Source organism: Neofelis nebulosa, chromosome 11 (assembly GCF_028018385.1).
Source record: "Neofelis nebulosa isolate mNeoNeb1 chromosome 11, mNeoNeb1.pri, whole genome shotgun sequence".
NCBI classification, from domain to species: Eukaryota; Metazoa; Chordata; class Mammalia; order Carnivora; family Felidae; genus Neofelis; species Neofelis nebulosa.
Window position 1 is genome coordinate 82,061,197 of NC_080792.1, and position 15,120 is coordinate 82,076,316.

At 50.3% G+C, this 15,120-nt stretch overlaps 1 protein-coding gene across 2 annotated transcripts in view; it reads right to left on the bottom strand.

Annotated features, from left to right (window-relative positions):
- The window catches only part of RNFT2 (ring finger protein, transmembrane 2), a 90,154-nt gene that overhangs the window by 13,748 nt on the left and 61,286 nt on the right, over positions 1–15,120 (bottom strand). The window contains exon 11 of one of the 2 annotated variants that reach the window (XM_058691166.1): positions 5,651–8,845. The exons of the other annotated variant lie outside the window; for it this stretch is intronic. Coding sequence (XP_058547149.1) covers positions 8,711–8,845 — 135 coding nt within the window. The 3' untranslated portion in view covers positions 5,651–8,710. Of the gene's footprint in view, positions 1–5,650; positions 8,846–15,120 lie in introns of those variants that run through there. 2 annotated transcript variants of the gene reach the window in all.

The following is a 15,120-nucleotide window of genomic DNA, read 5'->3' on the forward strand; positions in this document are numbered from 1 at the left end:
AAGAGAGATGTCTATTTTGCTGTTTTAGATTCATTTTTTTTTAAAGGGACAAGTCGCAAAAGTGCCACTTGGGAGTCTCTTCTCTTTCTCTGTGGGGATGAAAACCCAGAGGTGTTTTGGAGCAAACCTTGGGGCCTGGGAGGGAGGAAGGGAAGGTATGGTATTGAGTGGCTCCCTGGTGGAGGCCTTTCTACCGAGGTGGAAAGCTGACCTCATATGTGACTTGTCTGCTCTGTCCTCTACCCCCGCAAAAGTGTCCTGGGAGTTCAGCCCACAGCCTCCCCCACTCCCCAAGGGGATTTCAGGGCTTAGGTTTTATGGATTAAAGAGCCAAGAAATGGCTACGTTCTGGTCAAGGGTGATTTATAAGCAAGAGGCACTGGGGGAGGGAGCGGGTCGTTTAACCGAAATGCACCAGCATCTCAGTGACTGACAGAGGATCTGATTTTGTTTTCCAGGATAAGCTCCTATTTTCAGAAGTTTCTAGAAGGGCTAAAAAAAGATGTGTGCTGGACTGAGACTTGGCTGCAAAGACTCTTCAGGGAGCAATGGTTATTTTTTTGCTTTCATTAAAAAAAAAAACAAAAAAAACCCAGGTATTATTCCTCTGTGCTGTGTCTCCCACACTGCCATGTGCAAAGCTGAGATGGTGGGGCACCAGGATGCAGGTCACAACCCAGTCCCTATGGACAGGGGGTCCGCTGGGCTGGTTAGCAGACACCCTTGCAGTTCTAAGAGGCCAGCAGGGGGATCAGCCGTTGTTAAGGTTGACATGGGGCTGAATTATTCCCCACAGGCTTTGTTGAAAATTACCAGGTCCTTTAGAACGTAGGACCTTTTAGTGCTGTTGCAAGCTGGGAGCTGTCTTTCTTTCTTTCTTTTATCCATGTCTTATGTTTTCCTAAATGGCCCTTTAAAGAAAAATGTAACCCAAAGCTGCTGCAGGTGAGGGCGCCCCCCCGCCCCCAGACAGCTTGTTGAGAAGGAAAGCTTGTTGATAGAGAACTTGCTTCCTTTCCTCGAGGGAGCCCTCCCCTCAGTTATGTTTCCAGGGGATGGGTGTGCAGGCAGCGTCTGCCCAGAGCAGCACGCGACATCCCCACCAAGCCGCGAACTTAGAGAAGGCAAATTAATTAGAATGATACGAAACACAGTCTCTGCTTCTGTATCATCACTTTCCAAGCCAGACACTAGAGTCTTTCCAACTCACCCCATTTTCTGGGGAGGGGGTTTCCATTCCTATAATGATATGCGGTCACGGCTCTCTGCTGCTGTAAGCCTGTACCTTCCACGTGGCAGTGGGGCCATGCTGCCCATCTAGACACAGGGGAAAGGGGGAAGGTCAGAGAATCCCTTTTTCAACCCTGACTTGCCTACTAGCTCATGACATTTCCACTGGAGGATCCAAACTCCAAATGCCGGGGTTGGTATTTGGGGCAATTTTCATTTCAATGAAGCCGCACTGCTGAGAGACCTGGGCACCCATGACCCTCCTGGTGGAGCTTTACAGCCAAGTCCCTTGTACATAGTCTCTTGTATTAATAGAAACTGTGTATTTACCTAATCCCGGCTTTTTTCTTGCACATCATTAATTTGAGTGCACTTCTCGACTGCCCCGATTTTTGACAAGGGGTTGTTTTTAATGCTTGTTTTTATATGAGATTTGACTTCTTGATGGACATTTGTATTAGGAAATTGAAGCATGATATATATGTCTATATTGTCTCCACCGTCTCTGAGGCTGCATTACTTGGATTGCATGAGATAGTGGGGTGGTGTATTTTTTTTTTAAATATTTCCACAGTGTGCAAAGTGCTGGCACCATCCCTCCCTCTCTCCCCCGCTTTTCTCCGGCTGCCAAGGAGTCATTGATTTTGATTAGCTTCACTGCAGAGCGTCTGTGAAGAGAGGGAGAGGGAGGGAGGCTTTGAAATAAATTTTAAAAAAGACCTCATATCGGGTTTCAGCAGACAGCAGAGTGTGTGTGTGTGTGTGTGTGCGCGCATGTGTGTCAGTGCAAAGCAGAGGGAGGCCTCTGAGATCATCGTTTAGGTAGGTTGCTGCATAATGAGGTGAGGAGCAAACAGAAGGGCCTCCTTCCTGATGGTGCTCGTTTGCTCTCAGAGGGTGGGGGGTCCAGGAGCCACAGGGACTGGAGCCTCCTGGGGCTTCAACATTCCCACTCCAAATTAGATCCATTCCCTCCTGGAAGCTTCTCTCCCCTACCCCAGCCCCCATTAGCAAATAAGATCTCTTATCCCCATTTCAAATTTAGGGTTCCACTTCACGTTCCTTCTGGCACAGACATAGCCTGAGTAGCAGGTTTCTGGGGGGAAGCCCAGTTGCCTCTAGCTGCTGTCCATGGTCCTAGGCCACGAGCATCTCCTGGAACCCAGTCTCCCCCTTCCCGCCACCTTTCATTGGGATACTGGAGACTTCTTTTCCACTTCTCCCAGTGTCTCATTTAAGAAATTCTTTCCTCTTTTAACAAGAAGATGGTGATTTAAACAATACTGTCACAGAACGATGGAACTGTGACTTTGGTTTCATAATTTATGTAGCTGATCTCATGTACTATTATCACGTTTCTGACAGTGATAAAATATCGCTTCCCCTAGCTGGGAAATTGGAGGAGTCTTCTTCTGATCCCACACAGGTATCTTTTGGGGACACTGGTTTGCCACTGTGGGCGTTTTGAGTGTCCGCCTGGTATCAGAAGCTGCAGTGACCAGGACACAGGTTGTGCTGTTCTGTGTTGATTCTATTTCTTTTTCTGGATCTTCCCTTAAGTCAGCCTGGGCCAACTGCAGAGTCAGAAGCTGCCTGGGAGGTGCAGGGGCGGGGGGGGGGGGCAGGCTAGACACCCTGGCCTAGTCCCATAGGAGCTGATGGAGGATATGGGTGTCAAAGGTACCATTTTAAAGCTCAAACCAAAAGGTTCTTTTTAAAATACTAATACCTACTTATCGAGCACCTGCAGCGTGCCCAGTTGTAGAATCCGGTCTGGGAAGAAACTCAGGTACGCAGCGTGGAGGGACAGCTCTGCTTGGGACCAATGTTAACTGTCCCTTTCCAGTCTGGTTCACAGTCAGGTCAGGTCATACCCGTGACCCCAAGCCTTGCTGGCAGATTGTTCTATAGTATTTATATTTACTGAGCATCATACTATCATGAAGGCAATTAAAAAGCCTGTGATCTTAACTCACTCCCAGCACGCAAAGACTGGTTCTTGCTGCTTCACAGAGTAATGAAAGCCACCGCCTATGGCGTGCTCACCACCCCTGAGCACTGTGCTGAGTGTTTTACGTGTTTCCCCTCAGTTATTCCTCACACCCACTCTGGAAGACAGTAGTTATGATTCCCATTTTACAGTTGAGGAAGCTGAGACTCAGGGAGGTTTTGCAACTTAGCCTAAGGCCACACATAGAGAGTGAGGTGGCTGAGCCAAGATTTGGACTCAGGTGTGTGTGACCCCCCCCCGCCCCCCCCCCCCCAAGCCCATGAGCTAACTGCCCTGCCACACTGGATTCCCTCCTGAGCTGGCCTTACTAGTTCAAGGACAAGCACAGCCTGGGGTCCAGCAGGGAGCAAGGGAGCCTGACTTAGGTCCACCGTAAGGAGTGTTGCATTTGGGGGATGCTCCAGGACAGGCTGGATGGTTTAGGTGGGGGTTTTATGTATTTGTTCCCTGCCTTTTGTGTCCTTAATATCTATAGGTCCCTGGGAGAAGCATCTAATTGGCAAACAGGGCCTGTTTAGCTGACTTCCTAGGACATGGGAAGCTTTTCTTACCTCCCCTACCTGAACCCTTAAGTTCCTCCCCCCAAGTTGTTTGCACTGTAAGTGCCCAGGAGCCTGTGTGTGTATGTGGCAGGGATGGTCATGGGGGTGTCTGGAACCTCGGTGAGGCCTCTGGCTCAGCCAGAGAGGCAATAAGTTTGGGAGCATTCCATTCTGGGCTCTAACCTTGCTGGTTTCTTGTGCTCTTTTGTAAGAGGAATTTCATACCTTGGAGACGCTTTGTACATATTTGTAATGACTTTATTAAAAAACTGTTTGTGCACTTCCAGCCAAAGTCCTTTGCGTTTTCATTTCCTTTTGAAAGGTTGGTCCCCAAAGATTATGGGAGGATCTGGTTGTGCACCCCAACCTTCCCTGGGGCAGAAGGCCACATATCTCCCTTCTCTGCTGTATTTCTGAGAACTCCCCAAGGGGAGGATTGGCCCAAACAGTACCCTTGGGTTGGGTGAGAGGTTGAGGGAACTTGCCTGTCGGTTCAAGATCAATGGCACCATGCAGACAAGCTGATGGCTGTGCAGACTGATGTCTCCTACTATGGGCACATGGGCCTCTCTGGGTTACTTTCACCTCTGGTCTAAGATGCTCTGAGCGATCAGGTTGTGGTTTCTTCCTAAGAATGGTGGGTTGAGGACAGGTTGCCTTTCTAGATAACAGGCGCCTTCATTTTCCCTGGGGGACCCACCCCTTCCCCACTCTTAGGCCATGTGACTCAGAGGAGTTGACCCTATCCTCCCACCCACCTGTGCCCCACAGTTAGGGCTCTACACCTGATGCAGGCCTGGCCAGCAGTGTTCCAGGTCCCAAAGGCCAAAAGGGATTGGTGTGGGGACAAATTAACAAGTCAACCTCAGGACTCCTGCTAGAGCTTTGGGGAATCAGAAGCTCTTTGCTGGGGTTGTTAAGCTGGTAGAACATAGGCATATACGTATATATATACATATACATATACATATACATATACATATACATATACATATACATATACATACATACATAGCTTTTGGAGGCCATCTTACTGCTGCATGGGATCTGTCTGGAAATCAAACTGTCTCACTGGAGCCATTGAATCCAGCGATACCCAAGGCCCATATGGTTACATGAGCCAAAGAAAGCCTTTCTCTTATTTAAGCCATATTTGAGTTGGTTTTCAAATGATGGCAACCAAAAAGGTCTGCCTGATGATGTTTTTGTGACTGGTTTCATAATGTTGTCCTGAGAGGCATGAATTGTCACCTAATGCTATTAATTTCCAGGGTGCCTGGGCAGCTCAGTCGGTTAAGCTATTAATTTGCATTTTAAATATCCATCATAAGCTGGCATCCAGGCAAACTCTTCATGAATCATCAGCTCATGCGTTCTGGGCCCATCCTCTGGTTAACCACTGTGGTGGGCCCTGTGGGTGCCCTGTCCAGATCCCTCCTGACCCGATCTCCCAGTTCTGTGTCCTGTCCTGCACCTTTGTGTGTTCTGTGACACCTGACACCTTCAGGGGCTTGGGGCCTCCTCAATGGAGAGCTTAAGTACCTGAGAAGCATCCCCCCACCCCCATCCCCGCCAACAACCCATAGCCAAGAATTGACAGTGTGCCAGAAAAAACTCAGGGTGGGACAATCTCTGAAATGTAGCTGAATTCTCCAGAACTCTGTGGGACCACCCTGAGCTGGGACTTCTCTGACAGCCACCCTCTTGTTTGGTTTCTTCCCCCTCCCTTACTGGTTTCGTGCAACTCCACGGATCTGCTTTGGACAGATCCAGACAACCACCCACTGCATGAATTGCTTCTCCCCATTTCTCCTCAAAACAGTCCACCTGGGTTCAAGAGGCAACTGGAGACTCAAGACCACGAACCTAAGTTTCATCGACAGATGATATTTATTGGCGGAAGGGACCTCAAGGGGACATTAAAAACACCAAAGGTGGCTCTGTTCAGCCCAGAGCAAAATTACTAAGAGATTCTGGGACTCGCTTTACATTTCTTCTTTCCAACCCCAAGTCTTAGCCGCCCGGTGTCTCCAAGCATGTCTCCCATTCTCCCGTTATGAAGGTAATGAGCCTGTCACATCCAGGTCCAAAGCTTGCTTTCCTATTCTCACATTCATTATGCTCAAGATCTTTTACATTAAGACGGCCATTTCCAAGAGTGTCAGAAACCTCAGTCAGTGGGTCACAAAATATTAAAAGCAGGATACCCCAACCTGCCACTCGGTTAATCCTGCTTCTAACCAATGAGTGCAGAGCCAGGATGGGCCATGGAGAATGGAGCTGTTCTTTCCCAACAATGACTTTTGGCTGCTTTTAGCCCAAAGTGGGGAATATAGGCAGCCTGATGTTTGGACAACTCCTCACTGGCTGCTGTTTCTCCTTAGGGTAGAAGTGAGATCCTCCCATCCAAAAGAAAACCTCCAGGGCGCCTGGGTGGCTCAGTCAGTTAAGCGTCCGACTTCGGCTCCGTCTCAGGTCATGATCTCGCCATTTGTGAGTCCGAGCCCCATGTCGGGCTCTGTGCGGACAGCTCAGAGCCTGGAGCCTGCTTCGGATTCAGTGTCTCTCTCTCTCTCTCTCTCTCTCTCTGCCCTGCCCCCGCTTGCTCTCTGTCTCTCAAAAATGAATAAACGTTAAAAAAGAAAAGTAAAAAAAGAAAACCTCCAGAACAGAACTTTTCCCCAGAGGGTAGGGAATGAAGAAGTAAAATCCAAAACGAAGTCATCCCACCTGTCCCTGGTATCCCCAAGTGACACTGTTTATAATGTCAGAAACATGGCTTATTATTTGGAGAATATTTAGAGATGCGGGGGGCTTTCTTTTCTTTCCTTTTTTTTTGGTGGCATGAGTATAACGGACACAACCATTGGCGTCTCCACCCGTGTTCTACATTGTTAGTTTCCCCGGCTGCGGCAGAAAGTGCACGAGGTTTCTTTATCCTGGAGACGGCTACTGGGGGGCGAAGTGACTTCCCAAAGTCACGCAGAGTTTGGAATCAGAATTCTGCTCTGCCTGCTCTGTCACAAGCTGGCCTGTTAATAAATCTCCAGCTCCAATCTCTTGTGTCTCTTTGATGGCATCTGCAGGCAGGGTGATGTTTCTGATAAAAACCAGTCGCAGAAGCTCCTGTTGCTTCCCTCTGGCTCTTGCTGAAGGTAGAGGGAGCAGAGCAGCCGCATCCCCCCGGCCCTACTTCCCTCCGCTTCCCCTTCGGACTTGATTATCCAGGCAAGTGGGATTGTAACAGCGCCGCCATCGCCATAGTAACAGAGCTTGAAAGATGCCACGCTGCCCTGGAAGGGACGTCTTGCTGGGTCCCGGGGAAGAGCCAGGGATGTCAGGCACAGGAAAAGGTCCTGGCTTGATAGCACGTGGGGCGCAAATGTCCTGCAACTATCAGGGATGGGGTGGGCTTGTTATTACTGGCCGAGGGCGAGGTGGCAGCAAAGTCTCCCACCATTTCTGCTTGGGGCTTTGTTGCTCATCTGCTCACGAGCCACAAGATTGATTTCTCTGTAACGCCACTGGCACCAGCCCATTGTGCTGAGGTTGACAGCGAGTGAACAGAATGGGGAGAGGGGTAGGGCAGGCGAGATTCCAGTAGCTTCTAAGTGATCACCTGTGCTATCCCCTTCCAGATTCAAAGCAGGGAGGGTCTCGCAGGTGGAGAAACTGTTCTCTTACAGAGATTAGTGGCTCTGGTATAGACGTTCCAGAAGCACCGAGTGCTGCAGTGCTCCACGCCACCACCTTGGCTTGTGGAAAAATCCGTAACATGGATCATTCATTTTGTTCTCAAGGCTACCGGGGGAGAAGACAACGGCCACGGGCGCTGTTGACAAGCGGAGACTTACATGAGGGGCAGGACAAGAACAGGAGGAGGAGGAGAGACATGAAGACAGGTGTAGAGACCCCGTGATACCTGCATGGGGACCAAAGCTGGCCATTCTTGATACCCAAATGTGACTGAGCGTTCCAGCCGGAGCCCGGCAAATGAGCAATTTTAAAGACCAACTCTTTCCATGAACTTGGCCACAGCTAGATTTCCAGGGCCAGTGCTCCCCGTTGGCATCCTCAGTGGGGCCCGGATCACTGTGCTATGCACCTGGGCCACTGATGGGAATCAAAATCACCTCTGGTGCTTAAAAAACCAACCAACCAACCAACCAACCAACCAACCAACCAACGAACCAACACACACCAAGCCTGCTGGGCCCCACGCCTGCCGTGTCTGAGCGGGTGAGCATATGGTGGTTGAGAGTGTGGGCTCTCAAGCCAGACAGGCCTGTTTGGAAACTCCGTCCGCCATTGCTAGCTGGGTGACTCTGGGAAAGCTACCACGTGGAGCTCTGTGCCTCAGTTTCCCTGTCTGTAAAACAGAGGAAACGACAGTACCTCCACCCCAGGGCTGTTGTGACGATTCCAAGAGGTCTTCCAAGCAGATGCTCAGCTCGCACGAAATGCTTGGGACACTAAGCTATTGCAGGTATAAGGGGCCCAGCGTTCTCATTTGGGAAACGCTCCACAGTGACGCCCATCTGCAGACCTGAGCCGTGTTGGGGGGAAGCAGTGATCTCCAGGCCCCTTCCAGCTTGCAGCATCGGGTGTTAGGCCACCATGAGTTAAAATCACAACAGGCAGGACCTGTCTATCCCCGGTCCCTTCACTTGGAGGGGGCAGGAGACCCTCCCGGGAGGAGGCCAAGTCTGAGCGAGGAGGGTTGAAGGAAAGAACGCCCGCGCTAAGCCGCAGAACAGACGAGGAAGGTGGAGGTCGGGAGGATAGGGGCCTGGCTCTGGGGGAAGAGGGGGAGAAAGGCAGGAGGCAGGATAGTCAGTACTTGAGGACTGTTTTCCAGGAAGTCCCCAGAGCCGGACCCGATCACGCTGGCCATCCGTCAGCTCCCAGGGTGCCTCAGTCTTCTGCCCTAATACACTTGGAAGTGTGCTGCAGTGGCCCCGTCCTTCCAGCAGCGCAGGGTATCCACGGCAACCGAGCGGCAGAGCGGGCAGGTGCGCTCCCGGTCCAGCCAGAGGCAGAGGCACTCCTCACAGAACACGTGCTGCGGGGACAGCGATCAGTACAACTGGGGACACTTCACTGAGTGTCCACAGTGTGCCCGCCTCGGTCCTAGGAGCTGGAGACACAGCAGTGAACAAAACAGACAACTCCTGCCCCCATGGAGCTTGCACTCTAGTCAGGGAGACAACTGGCCAAAGGAAACCCCAAAATGTAGCGGACGGCAGCGGTAAGGGCTGAGATGAAAAGGCCAGGGGGAGGAGATAGAGAACGCGTGGGAGGGCTGCTGTGTTCAACGTGGCGGGCACAAGACAACTTCACTGAATACCCACGTTTGGGTAAAACCTGAAGGAAGGTGAAGACTGAACCCTGAGGATCTCTAGGAAAAGAGTGCTATTGGCAGAGAAAATGGCATGTGCAAAGATCCTGAGGCAGGAATGCCTGCTGTGCTGCTGAGCCTGGGAGTGGAGGGTGGGAGGGAGAGATGAGGTCAGAGAGGCTATGGGGAAGGTATGCAAAATGCACAGGGCTCTGTGGGCATCATGAGGCCTTTTGCTTTTATTCAGAGAGAAATAGGGAGCCATGGTAGGGCTTTGAGCAGAAGAGTGACCTGAGCAGGATTTATCTTTTTTTTTTTTTTTTGTAAGATTTTATTTTTAAGTAACCTCTACACAACGTGGGGTTCAAATCCACAACCCTGAGATCAAGAGTCGCACACTCCACTGACTGAGCCAGTCAGATGCCCCCAGGATTTGCATTTTTAGAAGATCCCTTTAGGCACTGGGTTGAGAACAGAGTTCAGGGGTTAGTAGAAAGGCAGGGAGACTGGAAATATCAATGAGTTCCATCACTTTCTGGCCATATAACTTGGACAAATGACTTAACCTCCCACTGCCTCAGTTTCCTCATCTGTAAAATGGGCCTAATAGTAGTCCACTCATAGGAAGACTGATTAACATTAAAAATGCTCAGACATAACAATTGAAGGCAATCTACATATCTCAATTGGAGCTTGGATGAGGGGTAAATCATGGCTACGCAGGAGAGTCTGAAGACAACTGGAGAAATCTGAATATATACTATATATTAGATAATATTTTACATCAATTTTAAATCTCCTGGGTGTGATGGTGGAATTACTGTTATGAGAAAGAATGTTCTTGTTTTTCAAAGATGAACACTGAAATATTTGGGGAGGAAGAATCAAAATGTCACCAAATTATTCTCGACTGGTTAAGGGGAAAAAAATTTACATCAAGGCAAATGTGGTAAAATGTTAATGATTAGCGAATCTAGAGGAAGGCTAAAAAGGCGGCTGTCCATTATATCCTTCAGCTCCATAGTTTGAAATGTTTCAAAATAAAATTGATAATTTAAAATGATAATATGAAAATCCACATACAGTGCTTCTTAAAAAGTTAAAAAATTTAAATTAGGGGCGCCTGAGTGACTCAGTCGGTTAAGCGTCTGACAGGCTCAGATCATGATCTCATGGTTCATGAGTTCAAGCCCCACATCAGGCTCTCTTCTGTCAATGCAGAGCTCTCTTCAGATCCTCTGTCCCTCTCTCTCTCTGCCTCTTCCCCAACTCACCCACGTGCTTGCTCTCTCTCTCAAAAATAAACAAACATTTAAAAAACTTTAAATTAAAAAGGCACTTAGAGGGGTGCCTGGGTAGCTCAGTTGTTTGAGCATCTGACTCTCTCTCTTTTTTTTCTTTAACGTTTATTTATTATCAAGAGACAGAGAGAGACAGAGCATGAGCATGGGAGGGACAGAGAGAGGAGGAGACACAGAATCCAAAGCAGGCTCCAGGCTCTGAGCTGTCAGCACAGAGCCCGACTCGGGGCTTGAACTCACAAACCGCGAGATCGTGGCCTGAGCGGAAATCAGATGCTTAACCAACTGAGCCACCCAGGTGCTCCAAGCATCTGACTCGATCTCAGCTCAGGTCATGATCTCATGGTTTGTGAGTCTGAGCTCTGCTTCGAGCCCTGCGTTGGGGCTCTGCTTGGGATTCTCACTCTCTCTCTCTCTCTCTCTCTCTCTCTGCCCTCTCCCCGCTTGCTCTCTCTCTCAAAACAAATAAACTTAAAAAAAAAAAAGGCACTTAGAACAATGCCTAACAAACGGTAAGTGTTCTATAAATGTTGGCTATTACATAGTAATAGTTATTCTTACATTATAACTGTTTATTATTTATTATCTGTCTCTCCACACCAGACTTAAGCTTCTTGCAAACCCATTCCTAGCACCTAGCATTCTTGGGTGCTTAATTGTAAACTGTGCTCTAAAGGAGAGCTCTACGATGCTCTATACAATGGGGACCGGTCTGATCCAGGGGGTAGCCCAGGAAGGCTTCCTGGAGGTGGGCACACCTGTGTTAAGACCTGAAGGATGTTTAGGAGTTGACTGGGTGAAGAGAGGGGGGTGGGGATAGAACATTCCTGGTGAAGGAAACAGCCTCACGGAGCTCCTGGGATGGGAAGGCACTGAAGGCCCTCAAGGACAGCCAATGTGGCTATGGCAGAAGAGTGTAGGGGAGTGGGTGACAGGAGGTGAGCAGGCCACACAGAGCCTTGAAGGCTGTGCCTGGACTCTCCACATGGTCAGAAGGGCGGGACCTAGGGGTCAGCAGGTCCAGCAGCTTCTCTAGACTCCCACCCAGGGCAGTCAAGGCCCCCCATAATGGTGCCTTCCCTCCTTCGTCCTCATCACCCCCAGCCCCAGGGAGCCAGTGTCATGGACACACCAGATGACGTGCAATGCAGAGTTCACCCGTACTGCTAAGCCTCTGGGCAAGCTGTGATGTCTGTCTGGGGGGCCCCTTCTCCATCCTTATCGGCTGGTGGACGCTTACTTCTTTCAGAAGACTCAGCCCAAGCAGTCACACCTCCCCTGTGTGCCGTTCCCCGTCCCCCCATCCCTTCACTGTATCTCCTGCACACATCTAAGTGCTGTTGTGCCCTCCCCTTCCAGATCCCTCCTGGGGAAGACCTCTCTCACAGCATCACACTCACGCCGCCGGAAGGATCTGCAAACTCCTCTGTCTTGTTCACTGGGTTAAGGGGCTTCTGGAGGGGCAGGGGGCCACAATTCCAACACGGTTCTGAGCGTGTGGCAGATGCTTAGTACGGGTCTGCTCCACGAATGAACGAGAGTTCTCTGTGTCCCCCAGGAAAAGGAGGCACTTACATAGAACAAAGCGATACGATCTCTGTTCCCATGATGCTCAAGACTCGGGTCAGGTGAACAGGAAATGAGCAGCTTTTCATTCCTTCATTCAGAAAAACGTTCACTGAGGCTCTCACACGTGTCATTCAGTAATTCTCAAACATTTTGGTCTCAGGACCCCTTTACAGCCTTAAAAATCACTGATGATCTCGAAGAGATCTGTACATTGTGGGTCAAATCTGGCTGTATTCAGGGTAGCAGACATTGAAACCAAGATCTACTGAAAACACAAGAAGATGAAAGGGAACACCAGGGTCACACTTTGAGAACCACTCTTCTAACTGCTTATTTACCAATTTCCCTGCCCTCTGGGTGGTAAACTTCATGAGGCAACTCTCGTGCTCCCACTGCCCGGCCCTAAAGCCTACACAGAGTAGGGACTCTGTACATACAGCTGACAAAGGAATGCCTTCACAGGTAGGTCAGGTGGGAGATTCTGGAGATACCAGGATGGTGAAGACCTGGTCCCTGTCCTCCAGGAGCCCACAGTCTCTCCATCAAAGAATTAGGCAGGATGGAATCTACTGCCAAATAAAGAGGTGCAGAGAATACACATTAATCCAGGGAACTGGCTGGAGGAGGTCACAATCCTGGACCCACTTCCAGCATCTGGAGAGAAGGATGAGCCCCTGCAGAGGGAGGGGAAGGAGGGGCTCCTTCTGGGCTGGGGAGTGTAGGATTGGGTGGGTTTACGGTCGGTGGGGAAGGCAGGTGGTGCCGGGTCATTAGCTGTTGGAGCCCGTGGGGTCAGATGGGCCACCCTCCCCTTCTCCTGAGTTCCATCCAGACTTCCCAAGTCCTGCTCCAAGACTCGGAGGTGGGTAAAGTGAGCGCGTGGGTCAAGAGCTCCCACAACCACAGCAGCTAACCTCCATGTGACAGAGGGGGCTCTGGATGGGAGACGGGCATCTCTTAGCCCAGCACTTGATGTTCAGCATGAGCTGCGAACAAAGGAAGCAGCCAGGCCGAGTCCAGGTGGATGTATTCAGGTGAGGAGTACAGGTAACGACCACAGGCCCTGTCCCTCACTGAGCACAAATGCCCTGCCGGGCACTGCTAATGTCCTTTACACACTGTCTCCTGACAGCTCACAGACCATGAGACTCAGAGAGGGAGAGCCACCAGCCCAAGGGCACACAGCGGCTAAGCAGTGAGGCTGGATTCAACTTCAGGGGTGCGGCAGGCTGACTTCTATTATGACTCCCAGTGATCGTCTCCTCCTGGGATTCACACCTGTGTAGTCAGTTCCCTCCCCTTGGGGGCGGCTGTATTTAGTGATTTCCTTCAGACCAACAGAGTATTGTAAAGATGATGGGATGTCACTTCTGAGATTAGGGTACAGAAGACCGTGCCTTCCATCTCGCTTGCCCTCTATCTCGTGCTTTTCACATGCTCACTCTGATGAAGCCAGTGAGACAAGGAAGCCAGGGTGGCTTCTGGCCACGAGAGCCATAGAGCAACTGAGGCCCTTGGCCCTACAGCCCAGGAGGAACGGAATCGAGCCACCACTGCGTGACTCTAAGCCTGGAGGTCGATTCTTCCCCAGGGGAGCCACAGGATGACAGTGACCCTGGCTGGTATCTTGACTGCAGCCTGGGAGAGACTCGGAAGCAGAGGACCCAGTTGTGCTGTGCCTGGATTCCTGACTCGTGGAGACCACAAGATGATACATGCTTGTTGCGTTAAGCTGTGAAGTTTTGGGGTAATTTGTTACGCAGCAAAGGATAACTGATACAAGAGATGGCTGACTCCACAGTAAACACTCATGCCCATTCCGTTCTAGGACAGATACTGGTCACACATGGAGAATGTGGGAAGGGGTGTTTGTAGTACTTGTGAAAAATGACATTACAAAAGTGGTGTTACTACCAGACCAGGGACACACACACACACACACACACACACACACACACACCCCTAATCACAGATCCTCTTTTTTTAAATTTTTTTTTTGAGAGGTTGGGGAGGGGCAGAGAGAGAAGGAGAAAGAAAATCCCACACAGGCTCCATGCTGTCAGGGCAGAGCCTGATGTGGAGTTTCGGACTCACGAACGGTGAGATCATGACCTGAGCCAAAACCAAGAGTCGGACGCTGAACCCACTGAGCCCCCCAGGCGCCCCACCCCCCAGATCTTCCTTAATGACACAAACCCAGCCGGCTTTGTCCAGATTGAGAATTAAACACTTACACCGAATATCAGCATGAGACGCTGTGCTTTTCAAAACCCACACACAGATATCCATGTCACCTTACTTGACTGTACTGAAAAGCCTGCAAGCCGCCCTGGGCAGGGATTTTCATTCCTGGGTGACAGAGGACATGGAGGGCCAGTGCTGCCATGACATGTGTTGCTCAGGGTTGCAAAGTTAGTGCCGAGACGCTGTCGGTACTCGGAAAGTACCTGCTGAGGAAATGCGTGGAGGGAGGAGTCCACACAGGTGCTAAGTCCAATCCCAGCTCAGCTGCTCAGCCATTTCCCTGGACTTAGTGGCACAGGGGACAGCACGCAGCTAGGAATTTCTGGGAAAAGGTCTTTAGTCTTCTAATGTGGCCCTGAGGCCATCTCAAAGCAAGAGGCCGCATCTGGTGGAAAGGTCCTGGCCTCTGGAATCAGGGGCCCTGGGCTGGAATCTGGTTGTGCTGCCGAGGAGCAGGGGGGCCTTGCTTTCACCTTGCTGAGCCCACCCCCTTCTCTGTAAAATAGGGTCACTGTTTCCCCCACAAGGTGTCTGTAAGGATGGAAACGGGTAAGGCCTAGTATAAAGCATTAAGTGTGCAGCAGCTGTAAGCCCTGAATCAATAGGAGTCGCTGTTCTCTTGCCCTCTTTCCTTTACACTATCAATACTCAAAAACAAAACCAAATCAAGTAGTGACCAAGAACTAACTACACTCCGACTTTTCTCTTTGGCAAGAAATCCTTTAAATAAGCCGAGTTTCTGACTTTGTGTTCAAAATGCCCTTCCCTTGATCCCCCTGCTAGCCTGGCAGGAGGAATGCCACAATACTTGTGGAGTGACTAACTGGACAGGTACATTCTATCTGAGCAGAAAGTTCTAACCTCTGGGCATGCTCAGTGTCTGCC